General features: G+C 45.8%; 1 protein-coding gene across 5 annotated transcripts in view; it reads left to right on the plus strand.

The window, feature by feature from the left end:
• Window positions 1-23407, plus strand: part of col11a2 (collagen, type XI, alpha 2) — a 43013-nt gene that overhangs the window by 17211 nt on the left and 2395 nt on the right. The window contains exons 6-64 of one of the 5 annotated variants that reach the window (XM_034294700.1): window positions 1545-2422; window positions 4150-4269; window positions 5764-5967; window positions 6791-6844; window positions 7558-7599; window positions 8069-8131; window positions 8249-8323; window positions 8586-8672; window positions 8801-8857; window positions 8988-9041; window positions 9189-9242; window positions 9495-9548; window positions 9761-9814; window positions 10068-10121; window positions 10308-10352; window positions 10480-10533; window positions 11446-11490; window positions 11606-11659; window positions 11862-11906; window positions 12073-12126; window positions 12332-12376; window positions 12518-12571; window positions 12656-12700; window positions 13337-13390; window positions 13555-13662; window positions 13835-13888; window positions 13986-14039; window positions 14192-14236; window positions 14439-14492; window positions 14679-14723; window positions 14880-14933; window positions 15046-15099; window positions 15349-15402; window positions 15530-15727; window positions 15830-15883; window positions 16003-16110; window positions 16215-16322; window positions 16437-16490; window positions 16634-16687; window positions 16802-16909; window positions 17027-17080; window positions 17243-17296; window positions 17751-17804; window positions 17920-17973; window positions 18091-18198; window positions 18290-18343; window positions 18561-18614; window positions 19116-19169; window positions 19345-19398; window positions 19568-19675; window positions 19845-19898; window positions 20214-20375; window positions 20910-20963; window positions 21068-21103; window positions 21220-21273; window positions 21495-21762; window positions 22328-22440; window positions 22524-22592; window positions 23132-23368. In XM_034294700.1, coding sequence (XP_034150591.1) covers window positions 1545-2422; window positions 4150-4269; window positions 5764-5967; window positions 6791-6844; window positions 7558-7599; window positions 8069-8131; window positions 8249-8323; window positions 8586-8672; window positions 8801-8857; window positions 8988-9041; window positions 9189-9242; window positions 9495-9548; window positions 9761-9814; window positions 10068-10121; window positions 10308-10352; window positions 10480-10533; window positions 11446-11490; window positions 11606-11659; window positions 11862-11906; window positions 12073-12126; window positions 12332-12376; window positions 12518-12571; window positions 12656-12700; window positions 13337-13390; window positions 13555-13662; window positions 13835-13888; window positions 13986-14039; window positions 14192-14236; window positions 14439-14492; window positions 14679-14723; window positions 14880-14933; window positions 15046-15099; window positions 15349-15402; window positions 15530-15727; window positions 15830-15883; window positions 16003-16110; window positions 16215-16322; window positions 16437-16490; window positions 16634-16687; window positions 16802-16909; window positions 17027-17080; window positions 17243-17296; window positions 17751-17804; window positions 17920-17973; window positions 18091-18198; window positions 18290-18343; window positions 18561-18614; window positions 19116-19169; window positions 19345-19398; window positions 19568-19675; window positions 19845-19898; window positions 20214-20375; window positions 20910-20963; window positions 21068-21103; window positions 21220-21273; window positions 21495-21762; window positions 22328-22440; window positions 22524-22592; window positions 23132-23368 — 5246 coding nt within the window. Of the gene's footprint in view, window positions 1-1544; window positions 2423-4149; window positions 4270-5763; window positions 5968-6790; window positions 6845-7557; window positions 7600-8068; window positions 8132-8248; window positions 8324-8585; window positions 8673-8800; window positions 8858-8987; window positions 9042-9188; window positions 9243-9494; window positions 9549-9760; window positions 9815-10067; window positions 10122-10307; window positions 10353-10479; window positions 10534-11445; window positions 11491-11605; window positions 11660-11861; window positions 11907-12072; window positions 12127-12331; window positions 12377-12517; window positions 12572-12655; window positions 12701-13336; window positions 13391-13554; window positions 13663-13834; window positions 13889-13985; window positions 14040-14191; window positions 14237-14438; window positions 14493-14678; window positions 14724-14879; window positions 14934-15045; window positions 15100-15348; window positions 15403-15529; window positions 15728-15829; window positions 15884-16002; window positions 16111-16214; window positions 16323-16436; window positions 16491-16633; window positions 16688-16801; window positions 16910-17026; window positions 17081-17242; window positions 17297-17750; window positions 17805-17919; window positions 17974-18090; window positions 18199-18289; window positions 18344-18560; window positions 18615-19115; window positions 19170-19344; window positions 19399-19567; window positions 19676-19844; window positions 19899-20213; window positions 20376-20909; window positions 20964-21067; window positions 21104-21219; window positions 21274-21494; window positions 21763-22327; window positions 22441-22523; window positions 22593-23131; window positions 23369-23407 lie in introns of those variants that run through there. The other 4 variants (XM_029122732.2, XM_034294699.1, XM_029122733.2 and 1 more) reach the window with 4 other exon arrangements.

Genomic DNA, 23407 nt, shown 5'->3' on the forward strand with positions numbered 1-23407 from the left:
AATGACAACATGTATTAAAGAAAGGACTCTTTAATTGTGTCGTGTCGCCGAGTTGTTGAAGTTGTTAAAAATGAAACAACCGGTATGAGTGTTTGTTTTAAATGACTAGCCGAGGATGAGGAAGGATTATTCAGCTCAGACAGCGTTAGGTCTGCCTCGGGTCGGGTGTCCATGTTAACGCAGGGTTTGCATGTTGGATTCACTACTGGATTAACCACTGCCTTTCTGCTGTGTAAGTATGATACTACTGCATGCTTGCACACGTCTGACTGTGTTATTGCTCTCCCTGTCTGTTGGTTAATATTAGATGTCAATGTGCCAGTTACTGTTTTTCTTCACCATGGTTATGCATTTTCCTTGGGTCTGGCATGAAGAGGTTATACCTTTGTCCATGTGACATTTGATTGTCAATCTGTGTGATTTTGTTTGACTGCCTGTTTAAAAAAAAAAAAACGATGATTGTCTCTTTTCTCTGTTGTTAACGTGTATATCCATTCTGCATGTTTCTCATAGCATGTCCAGTTAGCCATTCAACGCATATATGCACACGCGCTGTATGTTATTTGGGATTTGCCTGAACTTGAATATATCTGTTCCCATCCGTGTTGTTCTTCACTAGTTAAGATATCAGTTCACGATCCGGTAGCTTTAAGTTTTAAGGCGCCTGACATCAATGCTTCTCTGTGGCTATGAGCTTCCAGCTCGGTGGTCGTTGGACGGCTCAGTGCATCAGAGGCTTCTCAGTGTGTTCCTGGCTACAGCTTAACCTGACCGTTACATCCCCAGTGCCTCCGCAAGCCCCAGGCTCCGGTTTTCAATACCACAAAGATGCTGCTTTTTAATATGGAGAATGGCATTACTGGAGAGATCAGTATCCTATGCACAGTATGGGCTGAGTGTTAGGTTACACATTGTATTGACAGGCAAAAGTATGTTTACACAGACTGTTGTTTCAGTCTTGTCATTGGCATGTAGTAAGTGTCATTGTTCCGATATTTCAAATGCTCAGTTCCCGTAATTCCTGTGCTACATTGAAACAAAGCATCTTTATCGGAACTGTAAAGCACTTTTGGCCACTTTCTGCTGTATCCAGTAATGCCAGAACATTCTCAGTAAATCACCCAAGCCTAAGCCATCTTTAAATCACTGTGTCTCAAAACATCCACCCTTGTCTTTCTCTCTCCATCTGTCCATCCCTTGTGCTTTCATCCCCTCCCACCCCAATGTATCTCTCTCTCTCTCTCTCTCTCTCTCTGTCTCTCTCATTCTCTCTCTCAACACCCACCCTTACAAACTACAACACAACTCAACAAATACACATGCACAACAGAAGAACAAGAATGCCAATGGCAACGCTAATAAGCCCAAACCTGTAGTAGTTAAAGCTGAAAAACCTGTAGTAATCAAAGCGGACAAACCTGTAGTAGTTAAAGCTGAAAAACCTGTAGTAATCAAAGCGGACAAACCTGTAGTAGTTAAGGTGCCCAAACACACAGTAGTTAAAGTGGCAAAACCTGGCCCATCTAAACCTGCAAAAATTACAGCTGCTGCACCTGCCACAGCTAAATCAGCTAAAGCAGTACCTGCTACCCCCAAGCCCACCAAAGCCAAGCCCACTGCAGCCAAATCCAAACCTACTGCTTATGAAGTCCTCTTGGCCAGGATCAAACCCACCGCAGTAACACGAGTGGTTAAGCCCACATCTGCCCCCAAAAATGGCGGTGAAAAAAAGCTTAACGGCAAACCTGTAGTTGAGAAGAAAGTTAATGGTGGAGCCAAAGTTAATGGCAATGGCAAACCTGCTGTTCTGAAGAAAGTCAATGGCGATGCCAAAGTTAATGGCAAACCTGTAGTTGAGAAGAAAGTAAATGGTGGAGCCAAAGTCAATGGTAATGGAAACAGTAAGATTGCTAAGGATAAAAAAATGAATGGCAAAAACGGTGGTGACAAAAAAGCTAACGGCAATGGTGTAGAACTAGCAAAACCTGAAACCACTAAAGTCCCACCAGTAAAACCAGTCACTAAAGTTAAAGTAGATAAAACTGTGGTCAGCAAAGGGAAGCCAACAAAGCCAGTGGTAGCAAAAGCTGAGGTCAAACAAGCAAAGACAGTAATTACCAAAGTACCAGTTCCAAAAGTTGAGGTATCAAAAAACAAATTCAAAGTAGTGAAAACCGAGGTCACAAAAGCCCGTCCAACACAATCAGTTGTCAATAAAGTCCCTCCCTTCCTCAAACCTGCACAGAAGAAAGAGCTGCCAAGCCCACAACCTGCACCAGAGAAAACCAAGATGGTGCTTGATGTAAATAACTTCAAATCGATGACCAAAAAAATGCCTCCCTTCGACAAGACCGCACTCAGTGGCATTCAAGTCCCTGTGACAGAAAAACCGAAGAAGAAAACGGGCAACGGTTATCAACAGGTACAAACAAAGAGCCCGTGGTGGCAGTCCAGAGCTGTATCTTCCACCTGTCCCTTCTGGGAACCAGGTTGTTCTCCATCCAGATTTTTCTGCAAATGTTCGTTCAAAAAGCAGTCTTGTAGCGTCTGCTTAAAATGGATGATAGTTTGAGTGCCAAGCTATAGGCCTTTGAGTTTAGAGACTTAAAATGAATTTGATGTACAGAGGAGATACATTTTTGAATAACAATGGTGCATACCTACAACATGGGTATATCACGTACATAGATCACAGTAATACTGTCACCCGTATTTATTTCATATTTATATAAAAGATTAACAGTTTTATATTTGTCTAAATTATACAGATAGTTGACTGATCTTGGATTAACCATATTCGAGCAAGAACTGCACAGGTTGACTGTGTTGTATGAAATTGCAAATGAGTTTTTCTTTTGACCGAACCACTAAAAACAGTAGAGGTCTGTGTAGAACTTAGGTGGTGGACTACCTGGTCCTCAGAAAGGAAGTTGGCGCATACCAACCTGGACCCTCTCTCCCGTTGATATATCATATGATCTGTGTGATCATGAGAACCTATATGATATAGCGGCATAACAGACTGTGATACTGAAGCATGGCTATCTGTACAGTCTCCTCTCCGTTTCCTTACAAACCCCCCTTCGAAGCTCCTCAAACTCCCGAATCTGTTTTCAACGTTGTTTTTTTAAGCATTCGATGGTTGTAAGCGGTGCACTAGTAAAGTGAACAAGCTGTGTGCATGTATTTCTTACACAGAAAAATAAGAGCAAGAACATACCTTTTTTTTATGTATGCACCCACACAGTCTGTAGACAATACAACACAACTTTTCACATTTCTCTCTTTCCTCCTCCTATGTGTCCTTTGGAAGATGTGTCCCTGACCTGGTCATATTTAAGCTAAATATGAACGAAGCAGTCTCACAGAAACTAAGCAAACGGAAAATGCTTAGGGATCAGTTCAACTTTCGGGAAATATCTGTTTATGCAAGTTGTATGAGCTAATGCATAAAGTGTCAAAAACATATACATTTGAATGTATTTTATCGAATACATGTGTGCTGATAAAAACAGGGTAAGTAATTTATTGTTGTGAATAACTCTGCTCTGAGGAACTAGTTGAACTTGTTCTGTGAGGCTGCTTTTTGTGGCTGTAACTTTTCCCATGTCTTTGGTTAAAGTCTGACCCACTACACAGAGCATACCAAACAAAGTATGCACCCTCTATTAATGACATTCTTTATTAATGAAGGTGATAATTAATCTCTTTGATTATCACCAGGAGTGTTCACTTTAGGCCTTCTGTTGACAACAGCAGAACAGACTTGAATTCCTTATGAACCATCATGGCATTGTGGCTTTGTTACAGTCAAAATTGTTTAGGAATTAAAGAAAGAAATGTCAGCATGGACAGTTTATCTTGATGATTTCCTAAATTTTTGCAGTGGGCAACATTTATAATCATCAAGGTTTTCCACGTCTACAATTTCTTTCCAACTTGAAATGACATTTTTAAAACTTTGAAGAAAGTTTTGCCACAGAACTCTTTGGTAAAACTTTGATGTTTGTCTTTTCACATGACAAACATAAACCTGTATTGTGTCTCATCCTTTCTCTTAACACATCTTTAAACTCACCACCCTCTCTCATTCAAATCTGCCTACCTCCACCCTGGTTTCCCCCACCTCTTCTTGACCTGACCAATCAGGATGTAGAAACTGCAAATTCTGAGGCTGGCCCCACCCCTACAGAGACGGATTATTTTTATGAGGAGGAAGTCCCACAGCCAGAGAATGAGGTGATTGGAGAAGAAGTGACCAAAGGCCAGGTAAAACTCATGTATCAGAACAGCTGGAGGAAATGCCATTGATATCACACTAGCTCAGGACTCCCCGGCAAAAGTCAGTGCACACATTCATTCCTAGTCATTTCTATGTGGAGGTGAGCCCAGCCATCTAGTAATTTAACAAAGTAGTCTAACAAGTTGTACACACCACAACTCCTAATCATTTATATCATTGTGTTGCCACTAGTGCCATGAGACATGCAACTCTTTTTCAAAGGGGAATGCAACACATTCATTTTGACACACAAAAATACTCATATGGCTTCCATTTTCCCTAACCCAGGATACATTTTTGTTCTCATATCAAGATATTATTTGATAGCACTCTTTCACTATCTTGAAATAAGAAAAAAAAATCTTGCGAAAATGGAAGACGTATAAGTATATTTGATGTACACAACAAAAGAATGGATATCATGCATTTTTGTTTGACAGCATATCTAACTGCATTTGTGAGAGGGAATTACAGTATAGTGGCTTTCCTCAGTCCTGGCAGCCACAATGTCTGGTTCTGTTCTCACAGTCTTGTTCTATGTACACTACTCAGTGGGTTTTATTAGTATCTTTAATAGCTATTTTATTGGTATCTTTAATAGAAATGGTTAATCACTGACAAAAAGTAATTTCCATTTAAGTTTCTATGACAGATTGTCTGTTGAGAAAATACATAGGTTCTTTATTTTAATAGCCAGGATTCTATTCTGAATGTTTTATGTATATTCTACCTTTTATATATGTTTTCTTATAATATGAGCGTATTATACCTGATTGAAGTTCATTGTGCAATCAGCAGTGGTAAGTTGTATAGAACAAATAACATAGTAATAGCTTTGCAAAAAACAGCAGCTTTTGTTTTCACAAAGCACACTGCTTAAACTCATGCTTGTGTGTTTCTCTAACTTTATGACCCTTATTTTATGGCATTTTAATGTATTTCCAATCATTTCATGGTTTCCAATCATCATATTTCCGTTTTGGGAAACTCAGTCATTAAACAAAAACACACAAGCTTGTTATAAACAATGTTAGCTTTGATGGAAACATCTTACTATTAAGTCTCTGAATAAACACCAATAGGCCTACATGTGTTGGAGACGATGGTCTCAGAAAGACAAGAACTCTCTTACTGACATGTATGAGCAGATTAATGGATTAGCCTTAAGCTTTCCATACTTTGGTGAGGAAATTACCGGAAGAGCTGGCCGTTCCTTTTGATGTCCACCAGGTGTCACTATGTCCCTGTGTCAAAGTGTGTTTAGCAAAAGGTAAGACTTACCGCCCTCTGCCCTCTCCTTTTCTCCCTGTATCTCTCTGCCTCTTCATCTGCCAATCACTGTCATCTCCTTACATTGACATTACTATCTACTATCTATCATCCTTTCCTCTGTTTCTCCTCCTCTCCTTTCCTTTTTTCCTTTCCCTTTCCTGCTCCTTTCTCTGTTTTGGCTCCTCCGTTCCGCCGTGGCTCTGCCCTAGGTGGAGGAGACAGTGGTGGCGGAGGAGGTAGATTTGGCCAAAGCAGGTGGGGAGGTGGAGTCCTTCACAGAGGAGTATGTGGCTGGAGACCTGGGTGGGAAGGAATATGACTATTCCTACAAGGACTACAATGAGCCACTGGTCGACGGGGAGTCCAACAACAACATGGGCCCCGCCCTGTCTGCTGTGACAGACGAGGGACACGTAAGTCACTCTGCTTCCAATCAAATCTTTATTTCAGTGCCAGCAGGAGCTGAAATAGGATCTGTGTATACCAGCTTTATACAGAACTTGGTATGCATACACAAAAAGGTGCTAAAGTCGCAGCAAATGATCTGGCTTGGATCTCATTTGCTTTTACTGCCTGTTTGTATATGGCTCCATTTGGACTTGCTGTTCTGTCCAGGAAGAGGGAATGATGCTCTGAATGCTCTAATGAGAAGAGCTGGCACCAAATGATTTTAGGTTGAGACACGGTCCTCTTTAGTCTACTCAATCCATCAAGAACATAAAACAGGTAAACTTTATTGCTACAACCTTAGAAATAGTTATATTTTTTGGCGACAGTTTTATGATTTCAGCCTACTGCGTTTATTTGCTTTTGGGTAATACTTTAGTATCATCTGTCTGCACTGAATGTATCAGTCATTTATACTATGCTGTGTCTGTGGTGTTATCAACCCAGAACACATCATTTACAGGTACGTCTTTAGTCCATTCATTTAGGAGCTACAAAATGTCCTATGAAACGTTGCCACTGAGAAATGTTTAACCCATCCCATAATTCCCTTTACAAACATTGTTTCTTCAAGGCCGTGCCATAGAACAATCTTGAGCTTCCTTCGGGTCACGTGTGAATCGACTTTTTTGCTACTTTTATTACTGTTTCCACCTAAATCCACGCCAGCCAGTTGGCGGCACGTCACGCCGACAGGTTGGGCTGAAGCTCTTTACTCAGTGTGTGTTGTGTCCTTAAGCGTATGCATTGACTGGGCTGTATTGTGGGTTACATGTGTGTTTCCCTCAGGCCTCAGTGAGTGGAGTGAAAGGAGAGAAGGGAGAACCTGCTGTCCTTGAGCCTGTGAGTTGCCATTTAGTTCTTGTGACCCATAGATATGTATAGACAACGTTGTGTCTGTCCCGGTACGATGTCTGTGAGCACACTGGCAGCGCCATTGAGGCCATCACCATCTTAAAGTACAACGTTTTCTTCTTCTACTGCTGTGTGTTGGTCAAAAAACTGAGCGAGTCCATACTGCCACCTGGAGTGTGTTGTTAGAACACGTATAACGGCAATGTCGGGGATATGCTGCTGTCTGCAGTTATGTCATGTTTTCTCATAACTGTAATTCTTCGGGAGATCCCTCCTGATAAACTGGATGGAATTATGTGATCACTAAAGGGTGAAGGTCCTCAGTGGCACTGCCCATGCTACAACAGGCTTTAGGGCACTAGAGGCCTCTATACATCTCTATGTCAAAACCAGTCCTCTGCACCATGGCCTCCTCATCTTATACGGGGCTCCACACTATCCAGTAGTCAACGTAAGCTTCAAAATCATTCAGAAGAATCTCAGAAAAATGCAGCAATTTACTATTCCTGTGGATGGAATATTTTAATACTGAACTGGGACTGCCCTCAGAACGGGGGGGGGGGGGGGGTCTCCAGACACCACGCCCACCCACAGGGCCCAGTTAGGCCACGCCCCCAGTAAAGTGAAACTGGGCCTGGGAACAAGTAACACCACCACCACCACCATGCCTCACATTGTCCTATGTTTGCTTACTCTCCCAGGGAATGTTAATCGAAGGACCCCCAGGACCAGAGGGACCAGCAGTAAGTCCACTTCAGACCTTATTCCCTGTACTCACCCCAACCACTTCAGACCTTATTCCCTATACTCACCCCAAACACTTCAGACCTTATTCCCTGTACTCACCCCAAACACTTCAGACCTTATTCCCTATACTCACCCCAACCACTTCAGACCTTATTTCCTATACTCACCCCAAACACTTCAGACCTTATTCCCTGTACTCACCCCAACCACTTCAGACCTTATTCCCTATACTCACCCCAAACACTTCAGACCTTATTCCCTATACTCACCCCAACCACTTCAGACCTTATTCCCTATACTCACCCCAAACACTTCAGACCTTATTCCCTATACTCACCCCAACCACTTCAGACCTTATTCCCTATACTCACCCCAACCACTTCAGACCTTATTCCCTATACTCACCCCAAACACTTCAGACCTTATTCCCTATACTCACCCCAACCACTTCCTCTTCTCTCTTAGGGTCTCCCTGGACCTAACGGCCCATCTGGGCCTCCTGGCTCTGTTGGCGATCCTGGCGAGAGGGTGAGTCTGTCTGCAGCCCTGATCTAGTTGGACTTTCCATTGTGCTGTGTGGATGGTTGAGATGTAGTTGTCCTCTACTGGAGGCTGACTGGGCTCTTCCGGTGTCTCCTCCTGTAGGGTCTCCCTGGAAGGGCTGGTCTCCCTGGTGCCGATGGCGTCCCCGGTCCTCCCGGAACATCCGTCATGCTGCCCGTGAGTGACAGACCGATGCTCTCCTGTCAGTCATCACTCAGGCCCACCCCCAAATCAACTCATTGGCTGTTCTTCTGACCGTCCCTCTCCTCTCTCTGTTTGTTTGACAACTCTCCGTCCCGCCTTCTCCCGTTTGTTTACTTCCCCTTTTCTCCCCCCCCCGCCGCGTCAAACCGACCAAAGGACGTCGCTACTTAAACTGGCCTGAGGAGGGGAGAAAACAGTGCCGTTCTGTAATCCTAACGTGTCCGTCTCTCCGTAGTTCCGTTTCGGAAGCAGTGGAGGAGACAAAGGTCCCGTGGTGTCCGCCCAGGAGGCCCAGGCTCAGGCCATCCTGTCTCAGGCCAGGGTGAGTGACGGGAGCTGAGCGTTTGAACACAGCACCACGACGACGGGCTGGTTGAACGGTACCACTGTCTGTCGAGTGCTCATACGTTGTAGTGACACGTTGTCCTGTGGTTGTTTCTCGTCACCCAGCTGGCTCTGAAGGGACCCCCAGGCCCGATGGGCTACACCGGCCGACCCGGACCCCTGGTGTGTACCGTCGCCTCGTCCCCATGTCCTCACGTACAGACCGCTAAGGATCTGCTGTAGGACTGTTGTCCGTTAAGGTGGAACTTGGTCGGCGCGTTGCTGGGTAATAATGGCTGCTGTTGTGTTGCAGGGAACCCCTGGAAGTCCTGGGCTGAAGGGTGAGAGCGGCGACCCTGGACCTCAGGTAAAATCCCCTCAGGAACCACGTCTGTTGACCTGTCCCCTCACATATGACCCAGAGCTGGCTTTAAACAGGTTCCTTCCACAGAGACATGTGGAAGTATTGATACCCAATTTAGACAGGCATTCATCACAAACCTTTGTACTTCAGGGCCCCAGGGGACCACAGGGTTTGAGTGGACCTCCCGGCAAATCAGGAAGAAGGGTACGTGAGCGCCCTCTGACCTTTATTATGCGTTCCAAATGGCACCTTAATCCCTACATGTCATGCACTTCTTGACCAGGCTTCATAGCAGCATAATGTCTATATGAACATCCCAGTGCCGATACCACACTACTACTTCTATGGTTGACCAATACATTGCAGCTCACTGGTTGGTATGTTATGTCCACAGCCATGTGGGTTAGAGTACATGTGAATGATTGCTGCCGTTCCCTGTATCTGTTCTTCACACAGGGCCGTGCTGGAGCTGATGGTTCCAGAGGAATGCCAGGGGAGTCTGGGCCTAAGGTACATTCGCTCCCACTGGGTTTTCTGCTGTTTAACATCACCTGTGTCTCCCCACATTCATTCTGTCCCATGTTTCCCTGTCACTGTCTGGGATGGTGAAGACTTTGTTAGTGTTGCAACATAATGCCTCTCTCACATGTTGTGTTGTTGAGGAATTCTTTAATCACCCATTTTTCTCCTCCTGCTTATTCAACGCGCCCCGTCTCCCGCAGGGCGACCGTGGTTTCGACGGCCTGCCTGGATTGCCTGGTGACAAAGGGCACAGGGTGAGTTCAAGTCAAAGGTCAACACAGAACATTATAAACAGAGACACCAGAGGATTTATCAAAGAGAGTTTGATCATCTGCCATTATGGGACCAGGAACCAAACCACTGTCTGGAACTGTTGTGACAGAGCCTGACTCGTGATTGTGATCCAGGAAGGAAGACCCAGTCTGTACCAATCAGTGGAAACCTTGTGGGAAAGAGGTGTGGTTAATCAGGCTGTTGTTAGACTGGATCTTCCTCTCTCTGTTCCAGGGTGATACCGGAGGATTGGGACCCACTGGAAGTCCCGGAGAAGACGGAGAGAGGGTATGTCGTTCCGTGAAATGTTCCACAATGACGTATCACTAAGTCTCTGTAGAGATCTGTCCAACAATGTGGTTATCCAGGAGAACCTCACTAAAACTATATCCACATACAACACTGTGATCCCATCCACCAGACACCCTCCTTTTAACATCCTGTCTCAGTCATTTGTCTCTCTGTTGTTTCCAGGGAGATGATGGAGACATCGGACCCAGAGGGCTTCCAGGTGAACCAGTGAGTGTATTTCTAATGTTTTCAGGACGAGACTCAGTTTCATGTCATTAATAGCAACTACCTGTTTACATCTGCTTGTTATTGACCGGCCCTGTATATCTGTCTGACGTTTGTTTCTTGTCTTCAGGGACCTCGTGGTTTGCTTGGGCCTAAAGGTCCAAACGGAATCCCAGGACCTCCCGTAAGTCCACGTGTTCTCGCGTCGCACAAGAATAAAGCCAGTTTAACTCGGAGGCTCGGCCGTCATGCTACCCTCTGAAACGCCACCATGACTAAGGGAGAGCAAGCATGATTTTCCCTTCACACCACCCCTGACTGTATACTACACCCAAATGTACACCACCCCTGACCGTACATTACACCCAAACGTACACCAACCCTGACCGTACATTACACCCAAACGTACACCACCCCTGACCGTACATTACACCCAAACGTACACCACCCCTGACCGTACATTACACCCAAACGTACACCACCCCTGACCGTACACTACACCCAAACGTACACCACCCCTGACCGTAAACTACACCCAAACGTACACCACCCTTGACCGTACACTACACCCAAACGTACACCACCCTTGACTGTACACTACACCCAAACGTACACCACCCCTGACTGTACATTACACCCAAACGTACACCACCCCTGACCGTACCCTATACCCAAAATGTACATCACCCCCAGACATACACCACCCCTGAAAATACACCACCCCCAAACGTACACCATCACTAGACCTACACCACCCCTAACCGTACACCACCCACAATCGTACACCACCCATGACCGTACACTACCCCTTACTGTAAACCATCCACAATCGTACACCACCCTTGACCGTACACCACCCCCGAATGTACACCACCCCATAAGCTGGCAGCCATGTTGACCAGGAACCACACTGAACCATTTTCATTAGAACACATAACCCTCCTTCCACCAGCTTAGCAGGCACCAGTATATGTATGAGCATATACGTATCACAAGTACACGTCGAGGTAGTCCTTCAGTAGCAGGCCACTCTAGTTAATGTGTTGTGTTCCCTGCATGTATCTTTATAAATGGGTTCTCTCCTTGTTCTCTGCAGGGTGTGCGTGGAAACGATGGGCCCCATGGTCCTAAAGGAAACTTGGTCAGTAGCAGTGGATTTTGTTCTGTCCATTTGTGCTCTGTATTCGACCTGTTAATGTATTACCATTGATACTCAATGCCTCACGGGTCTTTTTTGCCTCTCTTTTATCTGTCAGGGTCCCCAAGGTGAGCCTGGCCCTCCAGGACAGCAGGGTACATCAGGAACACAGGTGAGAGACCCCAAAGAGTAGGGCTCATGTTGTCAGGACAGCTTTTGGTCAATTGAAAAACTTACAAACGTATTCTCTCCTTAAAATGATGTTTGAATGAGTGGGCAGATAATATATTTAAATATATATGCTTTTCAATAAGATCTCTAATCTGTGATATTACCGAAAGTGTCGATCTGACAATGTTGTGTGTTTGTTTCAGGGAATGCCTGGGCCCCAGGGAGCCCATGGCCCCCCAGGAGAAAAGGTGAGTTGACAAATGAATGTGTGACTGTCACGTGTGGAGTAATGTAATAAACCTACTTTGTTTCTTAGGTCCTTGTGTGTTTAGCCTGAGTGGTGGTAATGTAATTGTAAGTATGGTCATCAGAAGGCCAAAGTTCTCATGATATTCTCCTCATCGCCTCTCCCAGGGCCCCACAGGAAAACCTGGTCTCCCAGGAATGCCCGGAGCCGACGGCCCCCCTGTAAGTCCCACTCTCCCTGGACTCTAAATACTCATCCTCACTGCTTGTTATAATAAAACATAATAGTCAAAACATGACTGGCGATCCGCTGAGGTTTAAACCTGAGAAGACCTGACTGCATCACACGGGACATCACAAATACAAATTGCGAGGTGGTAAGAATATGTGATTTGAATTGACCTCTGACCCTCTCTACCTCCCACAGGGTCACCCAGGGAAGGAAGGACCTGTCGGCACTAAAGGAAACCAGGTGAGTACCTCTAACCGTTTATGTCCTGCACAGCATTCATATCATAAAGACACCTCCCCACAATGTCAAATTCAAGACGCCTGTCTGTCTGTCATGCCTTGTGTGAAGTTATTAACGTTAAGCTTTCCCATCGTCACACAGGGCCCGAACGGACCTCAGGGAACCATTGGCTATCCTGGGCCTCGTGGCATTAAGGTACGAGTATTGCATTTGTGATTGACATTGATGTGTTGATGAACCTGATGGGTGACTGACCTCCTAACCCTGCTGTAATCACAGGGAGCTCAAGGAATCCGTGGACTGAAGGGTCACAAAGGAGAGAAGGTAAGTGACCCCATCATGTGCGTGATCAGTAACTGACAAATTGATTGAGATGTTTTAAGAACACCATTTCTGCATTTCATGAGTTAGATAAAGCCCATTCCGGTAATAAAGAATCCATACCGAGGTGTAAGAAGGACAATGTGTTAGTACATGGTGGTGTTTCAGAATCTGGACCACAGATGTTAAAGTCACTCCTTGAAGAGCAGAGGTGTAAAGACTAGTGACCTTTATTGATCAATGAAATAAAAAGGAAAAGCGAAAACCCACACTGTGCACTTCATGGAACGACTCGACCTCTGTGGTCTAACTTCTGGATCAGAACCAAGTACTTTCACTTTTATTTTATTTACACAGCGGAATAAATTATATGAGGGGTGTTTTTCCTTAGATATTAATTTGAGCTAGATTGATGGACTTACAATGTAGGAATATTGTAAATCTGTGCCTCACAGTCTTAAAGCATTTATCTTGAGAATGAAAAAGCAATTTCTATCAAGTGCTACAGTTGCTGTTATTTTTAGTTTAGGGTCACTAGGGGGCGCCCTTTATTGATTTTCAGTTGTCTTTTACCAACTACAATAAAATTAACTACATCTATGGCTATTACTAAAACTTACAACATTTTCTGTTTTTTAGGGAGAAGACGGCTTCCCTGGAATCAAAGGAGACTTTGGAGTCAAGGGAGAGAGGGTCAGTACCATTGTTGTTCCAATGAGTCTCAATCCACATTTTTCTTGTGTCTGATTTTCATACACGGTCCTTAATGTTAATGGTGAGATTGGCATCAGATGCATTAGAACCTCATGAGGTTCCTGGATCCATGCTGACTCTTGCCTGTGTGGTCCTGCCAACAGGGAGAGATCGGCATGCCCGGCCCAAGAGGAGAGGATGGTCCTGAGGGGCCAAAGGGCCGTGTTGGGCCCCCTGGCGAGCTGGGACCCATCGGTCTGGTCGGAGAGAAGGTGAGAGGGGGGTTCACACTGTGTATCTTCAGTAAAAAAAATTTTTTCAATCGATTTCAATGACATGCGTACTTGTTTGGCTAGTATACACTGTAACAGCAGTGCTAAAACCTTTTTGTGAAGCTGGATCTTTGTGGTTGACGTTCGGTCACTTTTTGTTTTCTGATTGCAGGGTAAACTTGGTGTTCCTGGACTTCCTGGCTATCCTGGAAGACTTGGACCTAAGGTAAGGACACTACCTTTCTGCCAGTTGTTTACATGACATTATTTTAAGGGTCCTGACTGTATGGACACTGGGTTGACAAATTATTTTGTGATTTCAGGGCTCCCTCGGTTTCCCAGGATTCCCTGGAACCAACGGCGAGAAGGGAACAAGGGTAAGATTTCCAGGCAAAGGACCATGGGAAATAAATCTCTGTTCTACTGTGTCTCACATCGCTACACTGTGTCCTCTAAATGATGTAATTCATGTAAGTCAACCACACTGAAGTCGATGCTTAAGTGTCTCACTGAGTCTGTGTATCTGCAGGGTCTGATTGGAAAGTCTGGGCCCAGAGGACAAAGAGGACCAACGGTACAGAACAATTCTACTCTTCTCAGTTCTACTCATTCATAACACTGTTGATTATTGAAGTTTCTATTTATAGCTGAACCACTACTGCTCGTGTTGTATGAGGAGTAAACAACAGCTTGTTTTCTGAGATAAACCATCTTAAAGTGGATTAGAAACACTCAACCAATTTCATGTTAATTGATTCTCCATCTCTCTCCAACAGGGCCCCAGAGGTCAAAGAGGGCCAAGAGGTTCAACTGGTAAACCAGGAGCCAAGGTAAGACGATATCTATCACCTCCACAGAATATTGAAAACAGAGAACCATAGACCACAACGCTCAATAGCACCATCCCGTCCCCTACAGGCCACACTGGGAAGTTGCATGCCATGATGAGGTTGTGATGTGGGTTAGCTGTGTATGACGGTAACCATTCCGGGCTTCTGGTTATTTCTTTTTTCTAGGGTACATCCGGAAGTGACGGGCCTTCTGGTCCAGCCGGAGAGAGGGTAAGTTGTTTGAGTTTTCCTTCATTTGTTTACTGATATACTCTTTTGTTGTGTTACTGGAGCACACATTTTGTTGTGTTACTGGAGCATACATTTTGTTGTGTTACTGGAGCATACATTTTGTGAGTCTTACCTGTCCTCTTATTGTATATTTAGGGACTTCCTGGACCTCAAGGAGCAAACGGTTTCCCTGGGCCAAAGGGACCACCCGTAAGCCTGTCATATACTATCTATACCTCAGTATTCATTTTTGAAGAATTCATATTGTCAGTGTCGTTTGAAACGGCTTTCTTTCCATTAACTCTTTCTTTTTCCTTCCCAGGGACCACCAGGAAAGGATGGACTGCCCGGTCACCCTGGACAGAGAGGAGAAGTTGTACGTTGTTTTTTCCCATCTTCCTGTCATGGTCATGTGGCAGACTAGCTATCAGAACAATTTTACTAACACTGTCCCGGCTTCTGTTGGCTTTGTTTTAATACATTCTCACAGTTAATATACAGTTATACTCCCTGGTCGTTACTGTCAGCTCCTCACACTAAAATCTGAATTAGCTAAGCAGCTTTACATTTGGGGCTCCACAAGGCTCTGTTCAAGACACACTAAATTACATTTTCGCTTTTACAGGGATTCCAAGGAAAGACTGGCCCACCCGGACCTCCTGGTGTTGTTGGACCTCAGGTAAGAATGCAACTATTTATGCCGTCGAGTGTCGAAGTCATTGTCTTGTATCCATTACGTGGATAACCGTTCACTTTCCTTCTTCCTGACTCATTCCTCTCTCCCTTCCTGCTCTGCCGTGTCCCAGGGTCCCTCAGGAGAGACAGGCCCCCTGGGCGAGCGCGGTCACCCTGGGCCTCCGGGCCCACCAGGAGAGCAGGGACTTCCCGGACCCTCTGGCAAGGAGGGAACTAAAGGAGACCCCGGTCCCCCAGGAGGACCCGGCAAAGACGGCCCTCCAGGACTGAGAGGCTTCCCCGGAGAGAGAGGGATGCCAGGCACCCCGGTGAGCTGGCTGACCAGCACGGTCTGGATCTGAGTGGCCCCCTATGGGCCGTAACCCAGGGTGAGATGGCAGTATTATAACCTGTTCCTGTCTGCTCTTCAGGGAGGCGGCGGACTGAAAGGAAGCGAAGGCCCACCAGGACCTCCTGGACCAGCTGTACGTATGAGCAGAATGGCGTCTGAAATGACCTTGGGAAAATTGTAATGTGTTGAAAATATAATGTGTTGATGTTGATGATCTTGTCTGTAACGATTTCTGTCATCGTGCCTGTTCAGGGGTCCCCAGGTGAGAGAGGACAGGCAGGTGGCGCAGGCCCCATCGGACCACCGGGAAGACCCGGCCCCCAGGGGCCCCCAGGACCTGCAGGAGAGAAGGGAGTTCCTGTGAGTACTTTGTCAAAACTAAATCTGGACCATTCATCCATGATCATTTTCAGTGTCATTATGGACTGAGCCATTGTGTTACTGAAATATCCCCACTTTTTCAGGGCGAGAAAGGTCCGATTGGCCCGGCTGGTCGTGACGGTGTCCAGGGTCCGGTCGGTCTCCCAGGCCCTGCCGGATCCATCGGGGTCCCGGGAGAGGACGGAGACAAGGCCAGTAATGATCGGTCCCAAATGCTAACTGCTGTATGGCCACTAAAGGCAACATCATCACGCTACATTCAAACCTTCCTTAACCAAAGCTTTGTGGTGGATTCCATGTTACAGGGCGAGGTTGGAGAGCACGGCCAGAAGGGAGCGAAGGGCAGCAAGGGAGAGCATGTGAGCACCGTTCCTACACTCACATCTCCGTCCATGTGAAATCCACACATCCCATTCTGTTCACTCCATCTCCTGTCTGAACATGATACTGTACATGTGATGGTCTGTTAACGTAGACTGATCTAAACATTGTGTGCTGACAGGGTCCTCCCGGGCCACCAGGGCCAATGGGTCCAGTGGGTCAACCCGGCGCTGCTGTAAGTAGAAGCTCCGTCAACTTAAAAGCATATTATCAATCACAGGAAAAGTCATAGAATGGTGCCCCTTGGAGGGGTCCCCTTCACCAATCCCCCTCTGTCTCCATAACTCAGGGAGCTGATGGAGAACTGGGAGCCAGAGGTCAGCAGGGGCCATTTGGGGCCAAGGGAGATGAAGGATCAAGAGGATTCCCAGGGGCCCCGGGTCCCATTGGACTGCAGGTATAGACTTACAGTAATACAAGTCCCGACTATAGGATTTTAGCCTCAATACAATACCGTCCTGTGATTGGGCCTCAATGGGTCTAAAACATATCTAACTGTGAATGTGCCTTGTAGGGATTGCCAGGCCCATCAGGAGAGAAGGGAGAGACAGGAGATGTCGGACCAATGGTGAGTGTTTAATGGATTTATTGGAGCAACCCAACAGGTGATTGGATCTCATCGCTACAAGCACAACCGATAGTAATGTGATTGTAATGTGTCTCATGCTTCATAAACAGGTTTGATTAGCATGAAACATGACATTGCTAACCTGATCTTATGTGTCTTTAGGGTCCACCGGGGCCCCCAGGTCCACGTGGCCCAGCTGGTCCCAGCGGCGCTGACGTGAGTACCAAGTCTTTTAAAGCTATAGAACAATTATATACCGCATATGATTCTGTCATTGTAATTTAGTTTTATTTTAAAGCCATCCCAGTAAAATATATATTTATTTTTTATTTATTATGGGCATGATTGTAAATTACTTATATGACCCTTGTTGTCTTGATTACAGGCATGATTCTATGACCTATATGACTGTTATGGTTTTGATTACGGGCATGATTTCAAAATTACTAATATGATTCTTGTTGTCTTGATAACGGGCATGATTCTATGACCTATATGACTGTTATAATTTTGATTACGGGCATGATTCTTAATTACTTATATAAATCTTGTTGTTTCGATTACAGCCATGACTCTATATGATTAATATGACTGTTGTTGTTGTTATGGGCATGACTCTTATTTTTTGGATATTGTAGAGGCTAAGATGTTGGTTTGTATGTTTATTCAGGGTCCTCAAGGTCCTCCTGGTGGTCTGGGTAACCCTGGAAACCAGGGAGAGAAGGTATGCATGTTCTGTTCCCATTAAATGTTTATAGGTTTATGATGTACCAGTCATAAGAGTTGTTAGTGTTTACAATGTAATGTTGAGAGAAGAGCTGAACAAACGGTGTTGACAGGGAGAGCCTGGAGAAGCTGGACCACCTGGAATCGGAGGGGAGCCGGGAAAGAAGGTGAGCGATTGGTCTCTGTGTCTTTGGTTCTTATGGACCCATCAGTTTCGTCCAATGCACTTGGTCCTACATGCATGTGTTTGTACTGTGACTGACCGCATCGTTGTCCAATGGCAGGGCCCTCGTGGGGAACGTGGCGATAAGGGCGAGTCGGGACAACCCGGGGCTTCTGGCCCTGCTGGTGGAAGAGGAGGACCTGGAGACGACGGACCCAAAGGAAACCCTGTACGTAGTCCGCAGAAACAACCAGATACGCACCATCATTACCATCTGGGTATGTTTTGTGTCTGGGTTTCTCACTGTGTATCCCTCCTAGGGCCCTGTTGGTTTCCCTGGTGACCCCGGCCCCCCTGGAGAAGTCGGACCCAGAGTGAGTATCCTGAACGCTCTCCTCTGTCATGGTTTCATTTCAACTGTTTGGTTAGGAGAAAACAGATCCCTTTTCCAATGCATATGTTCATAGAATTTGACACCGACTTGGTGTCTGATGGTGGATGTGTCTGTGAATACGGGTATTTTTCCATGATCAAAATAGATCCATGTTCGTCCTAGCGATGACTATAATTCTGTCCTTTTGACTTCTTTAGGGTCAGGACGGAGCAAAGGGAGAGAGGGGAGAGGACGGTGAACAAGGACAAGCTGTAAGTGACCCCGAAACCTCTGCCAAGATCCCTACCACAAAGACCACCAATCATTTCCACGTAGACTTGATCAAGTTCTTTGAACTGGATGTTATTGGGTCATATATTGTCTATATACAATTGTTGTCCCTACAGCATTCAAAATCAGTGTTTATAATGTGAAGCACATCTTCCTAAATGCTCCAAAAGCATTCAGACTAATGCAATGTAATGAGGTCAGAGTAATAAAGCTCCCTTGTGGCCATAGTTATGCAAATCCCAACTTTCAACCATTCCTTGAAAAGCGGTGTCTTCCGTGTTGAAGCGCCTATTAAAACTCACTGAAAGATGGCACTGAGAGATTCAAGTTAGATGCCTTAGCATATCACCCAAGGGGCTATAATTCAGATTGTGGACAAACAAAAAGGCAGCTATGATATATGTAGATTCAGTTCTGTCTAGTTACTATCAGTTCATGTCAGTGCAGTGATAAAATCATGACCGTAATATTCACTTCTGCAGGGCTCTCCAGGACCCACTGGTGAGAATGGACCTCCTGGTGGACCTGGAAAGAGGGTAAGTTGATGATTTCATCAGGCCAAGCCACAACCACCATCTACAGGCAGATCTGTTGGTTGTCAAGGTGTTATGTTTATTAGTGGCACATCTACAGAATGAATACTAGGAGCTCTGGTATAACCTGTCATGAAAATGGTATTGTGTTTTTAATATCACTCATCTGTTTCCCCAGGGGCTTCCTGGAACAAGAGGACCAGAAGGACGACAGGGAGAGAAGGGAACCAAGGTAAGAGTTCAGAGGTCATTTCCATTAATTGAGTGGCAGGAGATCTATGTATAGCACCATCCACTTCTGCTATCAGTGGTTCTCCAAAGATCTCCATCTGTTAACCTCACAACACACATTTGGGATTTCGGAATTCATCAATGTCTGATTTAAATAAATCTGCCTTCAGGGAGATCCAGGTGCCAACGGACCAGCAGGAAAGACAGGCCCCGTCGGACCTCAGGGTCAACCAGGAAAACCAGGAACGGAGGGACTGAGGGGTCTCCCCGGATCAGTGGTGAGGAGAGATGAACCCACTCTTCCATGGAAGGGCTGTCTGTATGTCTCTCTGTCTCAGTCTGCAGTGGAGGCCTATTTAGGACCGCTGACAACTAGGACTGGTCTAGTAACTAGTAACTGGGTTGCTAGGTGTGTTAGGCTAACATCGTTCTGATGCTCTCTTCCAGGGCGAGCAAGGTTCTCCAGGCCCTGCCGGACAGAAGGGACCACCCGGACCACTGGTGAGATCACACAGACATCATTAATAGATCTAGTAGATTGTACCAACCACACGGGTTGATCTATTGCAGGGGCGTTTAATTCTGGTTCAGGTGTGCACAAAGACTTCGGACACCTGTTCTCTTCCTGGTTGTTTAGTGCACTCACCTGGTGTCCCAGGTCTGAATTAGTCCATGACTAGGAGAGTATGAACCCCAGAAGGGTTTCTTCCATTCAGAACTGACATTGAACAGCCCTGATCTTCAAGCCTTCAAGAAAATCTACCCACGCCTGTGAAGTTACACCGACGTATGACCCTCTCTTTCTCTGTCCTCCAGGGACCCCCAGGTTTGCCAGGACTGCGCGGGGAGAGTGGCGACAAGGGAGAGAAGGGTCACTCAGGTCTCATTGGTCTGATCGGGCCCCCCGGAGAGCAGGGGGAGAAGGGAGACAGGGGACTGCCAGGGCCTCAGGGAACCCCTGGGTCCAAGGGAGATACTGTGAGTGACACCTGGCCCTGTTCAACGGAAAACATAGAACTTTTAAATATACTCCATCTACCCCCTCACACACACACACACACACACGCTCTCACTCACACTCTCACTGACGCACACACGGAGGAAATAATCAGTTATGTCTGTGTGACACCTTAGCATATTCCATGTCCTCCTTAATTAGACAGTTACCTGTGTATTTCAGGGTTGTGTGTTCATTCTGTTGCCTGTGTGTTTCAGGTTTGAGTGTGTTAATTCTGTTGCCTGTGTGTTTCAGGTTTGAGTGTGTTAATTCTGTTGCCTGTGTGTTTCAGGTTTGAGTGTGTTAATTCTGTTGCCTGTGTGTTTCAGGTTTGAGTGTGTTAATTTTGTTACCTGTGGTTTTCAGGGTTGAGTGTGTTAATTTTGTTACCCTTGGTTTCCAGGGTTGAGTGTGTTAATTTTGTTAGCTGTGGTTTTTCAGGGTTGAGTGTGTTAATTTTGTTACCCGTGGTTTTCAGGGTTGAGTGTGTTAATTCTGTTACCTGTGGTTTTCAGGGGGTCCCTGGAGGCACTGGGCCGATCGGTCCTGCTGGCCCTGCTGGTTTGCCTGTGAGTAAAGTCACCATGTCCCCACTTCTACATCACCTCTCTCCATCTCTCCCGGCGGTAGGACCAGGATAACCAGTACTGATGCCCTTTTCTGTCTTCCACAGGGTCCTCAAGGTGTCAAGGGAGCCAAGGGAGCTAGTGTGCGTATAACTCCTTCCTCAACACTCTTTGTGCAGAAACGTCTGCTTCTGTGTTTTAATGGGTATGGATTCTCTGGTATATGGCTCCATCTGACGTCTCATCTGTCTGTTTTCAGGGAGGAGCTGGTCCCAAGGGAGAGAAGGGTGTCTCAGGACCTCCCGGACCTCCTGTGAGTAGCCCTGCTTGGTGTAGTCAGTTCAATACTCATATTTGACCCACATTTTTAGTCTACATTCTGTGTCCCCTTACCTAATTCTACAGCCCTTTATATTCTGTGTCTATTTCCACAACTACCGTTTGAGTAAAAAAAGGGAGAATCCCAAACCTGTGAATATCATTACATATGTCCACTAATAGTAATATATATATCTGTGACCTTCCTCCAATCAGGGCCCCCCAGGCGAAGTCATCCAGCCCCTGCCCATCCAGATCCCCAAGAAGTCCAAGCGCTCCATCGACGCCAGCCGGATGCTGTACGACACGGAGATGGCCGACGCCAGCGACTTCCTGAGAGACAGCGAGGGCATGCAGGAGATCTTCGGCTCGCTGGACTCTCTGCGAAAAGAGATCGATACCATGCGATCCCCTCTGGGCACCCAGGACAGCCCTGCACGCACCTGCCATGACCTCAAACTCCTCCATTCTAATTACACAGATGGTACGGTGCTGGACGATCACAGTCCCGGATACTCCTACTCAAATCCGCAGAATATCTGGTGGAAAACCAAACTTGGCCTTCATTGTAATACAGAGTGCTGTGAGAATCCCAGCGCTTCACTAAACCAGTCACCCTCCCACAACACCTGCTGCCATGGTCTAGTTACGTAAAGCGCCTGAGCCCGTTGGCTCACGGACAGAACAGCCAGTTGCTGCTTTATTTAAATTAGTTTTTGTTTATTTATCTTAAATTAATGTTACTACTGTTGCTAGTCAGCGTCTTTGCATTGTGCAGTAGTTGAGGTGTACATCTATTTTTAAGGAACATTGCATTGTGCAGTTGTTGAGGTGTACGTATTTTTGTACATTGCCAAATGGCAGATATGGCGGTACTGCTTTTGCATAGGTGATATTTAATTTCTCTTTTCAAAGACATGGAATAACTCCTACAAAGTATGAAGGTTCATGTAAACAACAATCCATTTGGACATTGTCACTTGGCTCACATTTAGATCATTTGAACGATCTGTGATTAAACTGGTCTCGTCTCTCTGCTCCCTCTGTAGGAGATTACTGGATCGACCCCAACCAGGGCTGCTCTCGTGACTCTCTCAAGGTGTTCTGTAACTTCACCGCTGGCGTCGAGACCTGCCTGTATCCCAGCAAGAGCGTGGACACGGTTAGAAGGGGGATAATACGCTTCTCACAAATGAACGTACGCACACACCATCCTGTTTAACCATCTGTACTCTTGTTCTCCAGGTAAAGATCAACTCTTGGACCTCTGAGAAACCCGGCTCCTGGTTCAGTGAGTTTGCCACTGGCAGCAAGGTTAGTAATAAGGTTTAATATTTGCCCACCCTTTACAGTACTGCTTTAAGTGTCATGTTCGTGGAGTTTCTGCACAGACACATAGGATTGCGATCTGGGCTTCAACCCAGTCATTTCATAACAAATCATTTCCTTATTTTAGCCATTTTATGTAAGGGGAAAGGTGTACTAACTTTTCCCGCATAAGGAAATTTGATTTCGGTTTAATTGCAGAAATAGTTAATAAGTTAAAAAAACATGGTGTGACTGCTTAAATTGGGTTACTTTTACCATATAATACAAACATTCCAGGTGTACTTTTTCACAAGACTGTATATGGGTATGACCTGCTCATCACCCTCTACTGTCCCAGAGTAATGTTGATGCTTTTTACCCTTGTTTTTTTATGAGTGATTGCCATTCAAGGAAGTATGACAGCATTTTCAAAGTTTCTTTAATATCAGGTTGACCTATAACCCCTCTGGATCTGTGCTTACGGTTGAGTTCACCAGTGACTGTGTCCTAGGTTTTTATATATTTGGGATGTTCTCTCTCCTCAGCTCTCGTACGTGGACTCTGATGGCAAGCCAGTCGGCGTGGTCCAGTTGGGCTTCCTAAGGCTGCTGAGCATCCAGGCCCGTCAGAACATCACCTACCACTGCCATCGTTCCGTGGCCTGGGCCGACCGCACAGACAACAACGGACACAAGAGGGCGCTGCACTTCCAGGGCGCCAACGATGAGGAGCTCAGCTTCGAGAACAGCCCCTACATCAAGGCCCTGATCGACGGCTGCTCTGTGAGTTTCATCGGTTTATTTAAACAGTATAGTCCACAT

Source organism: Esox lucius, chromosome 10 (assembly GCF_011004845.1).
Source record: "Esox lucius isolate fEsoLuc1 chromosome 10, fEsoLuc1.pri, whole genome shotgun sequence".
Taxonomy (NCBI): Eukaryota; Metazoa; Chordata; class Actinopteri; order Esociformes; family Esocidae; genus Esox; species Esox lucius.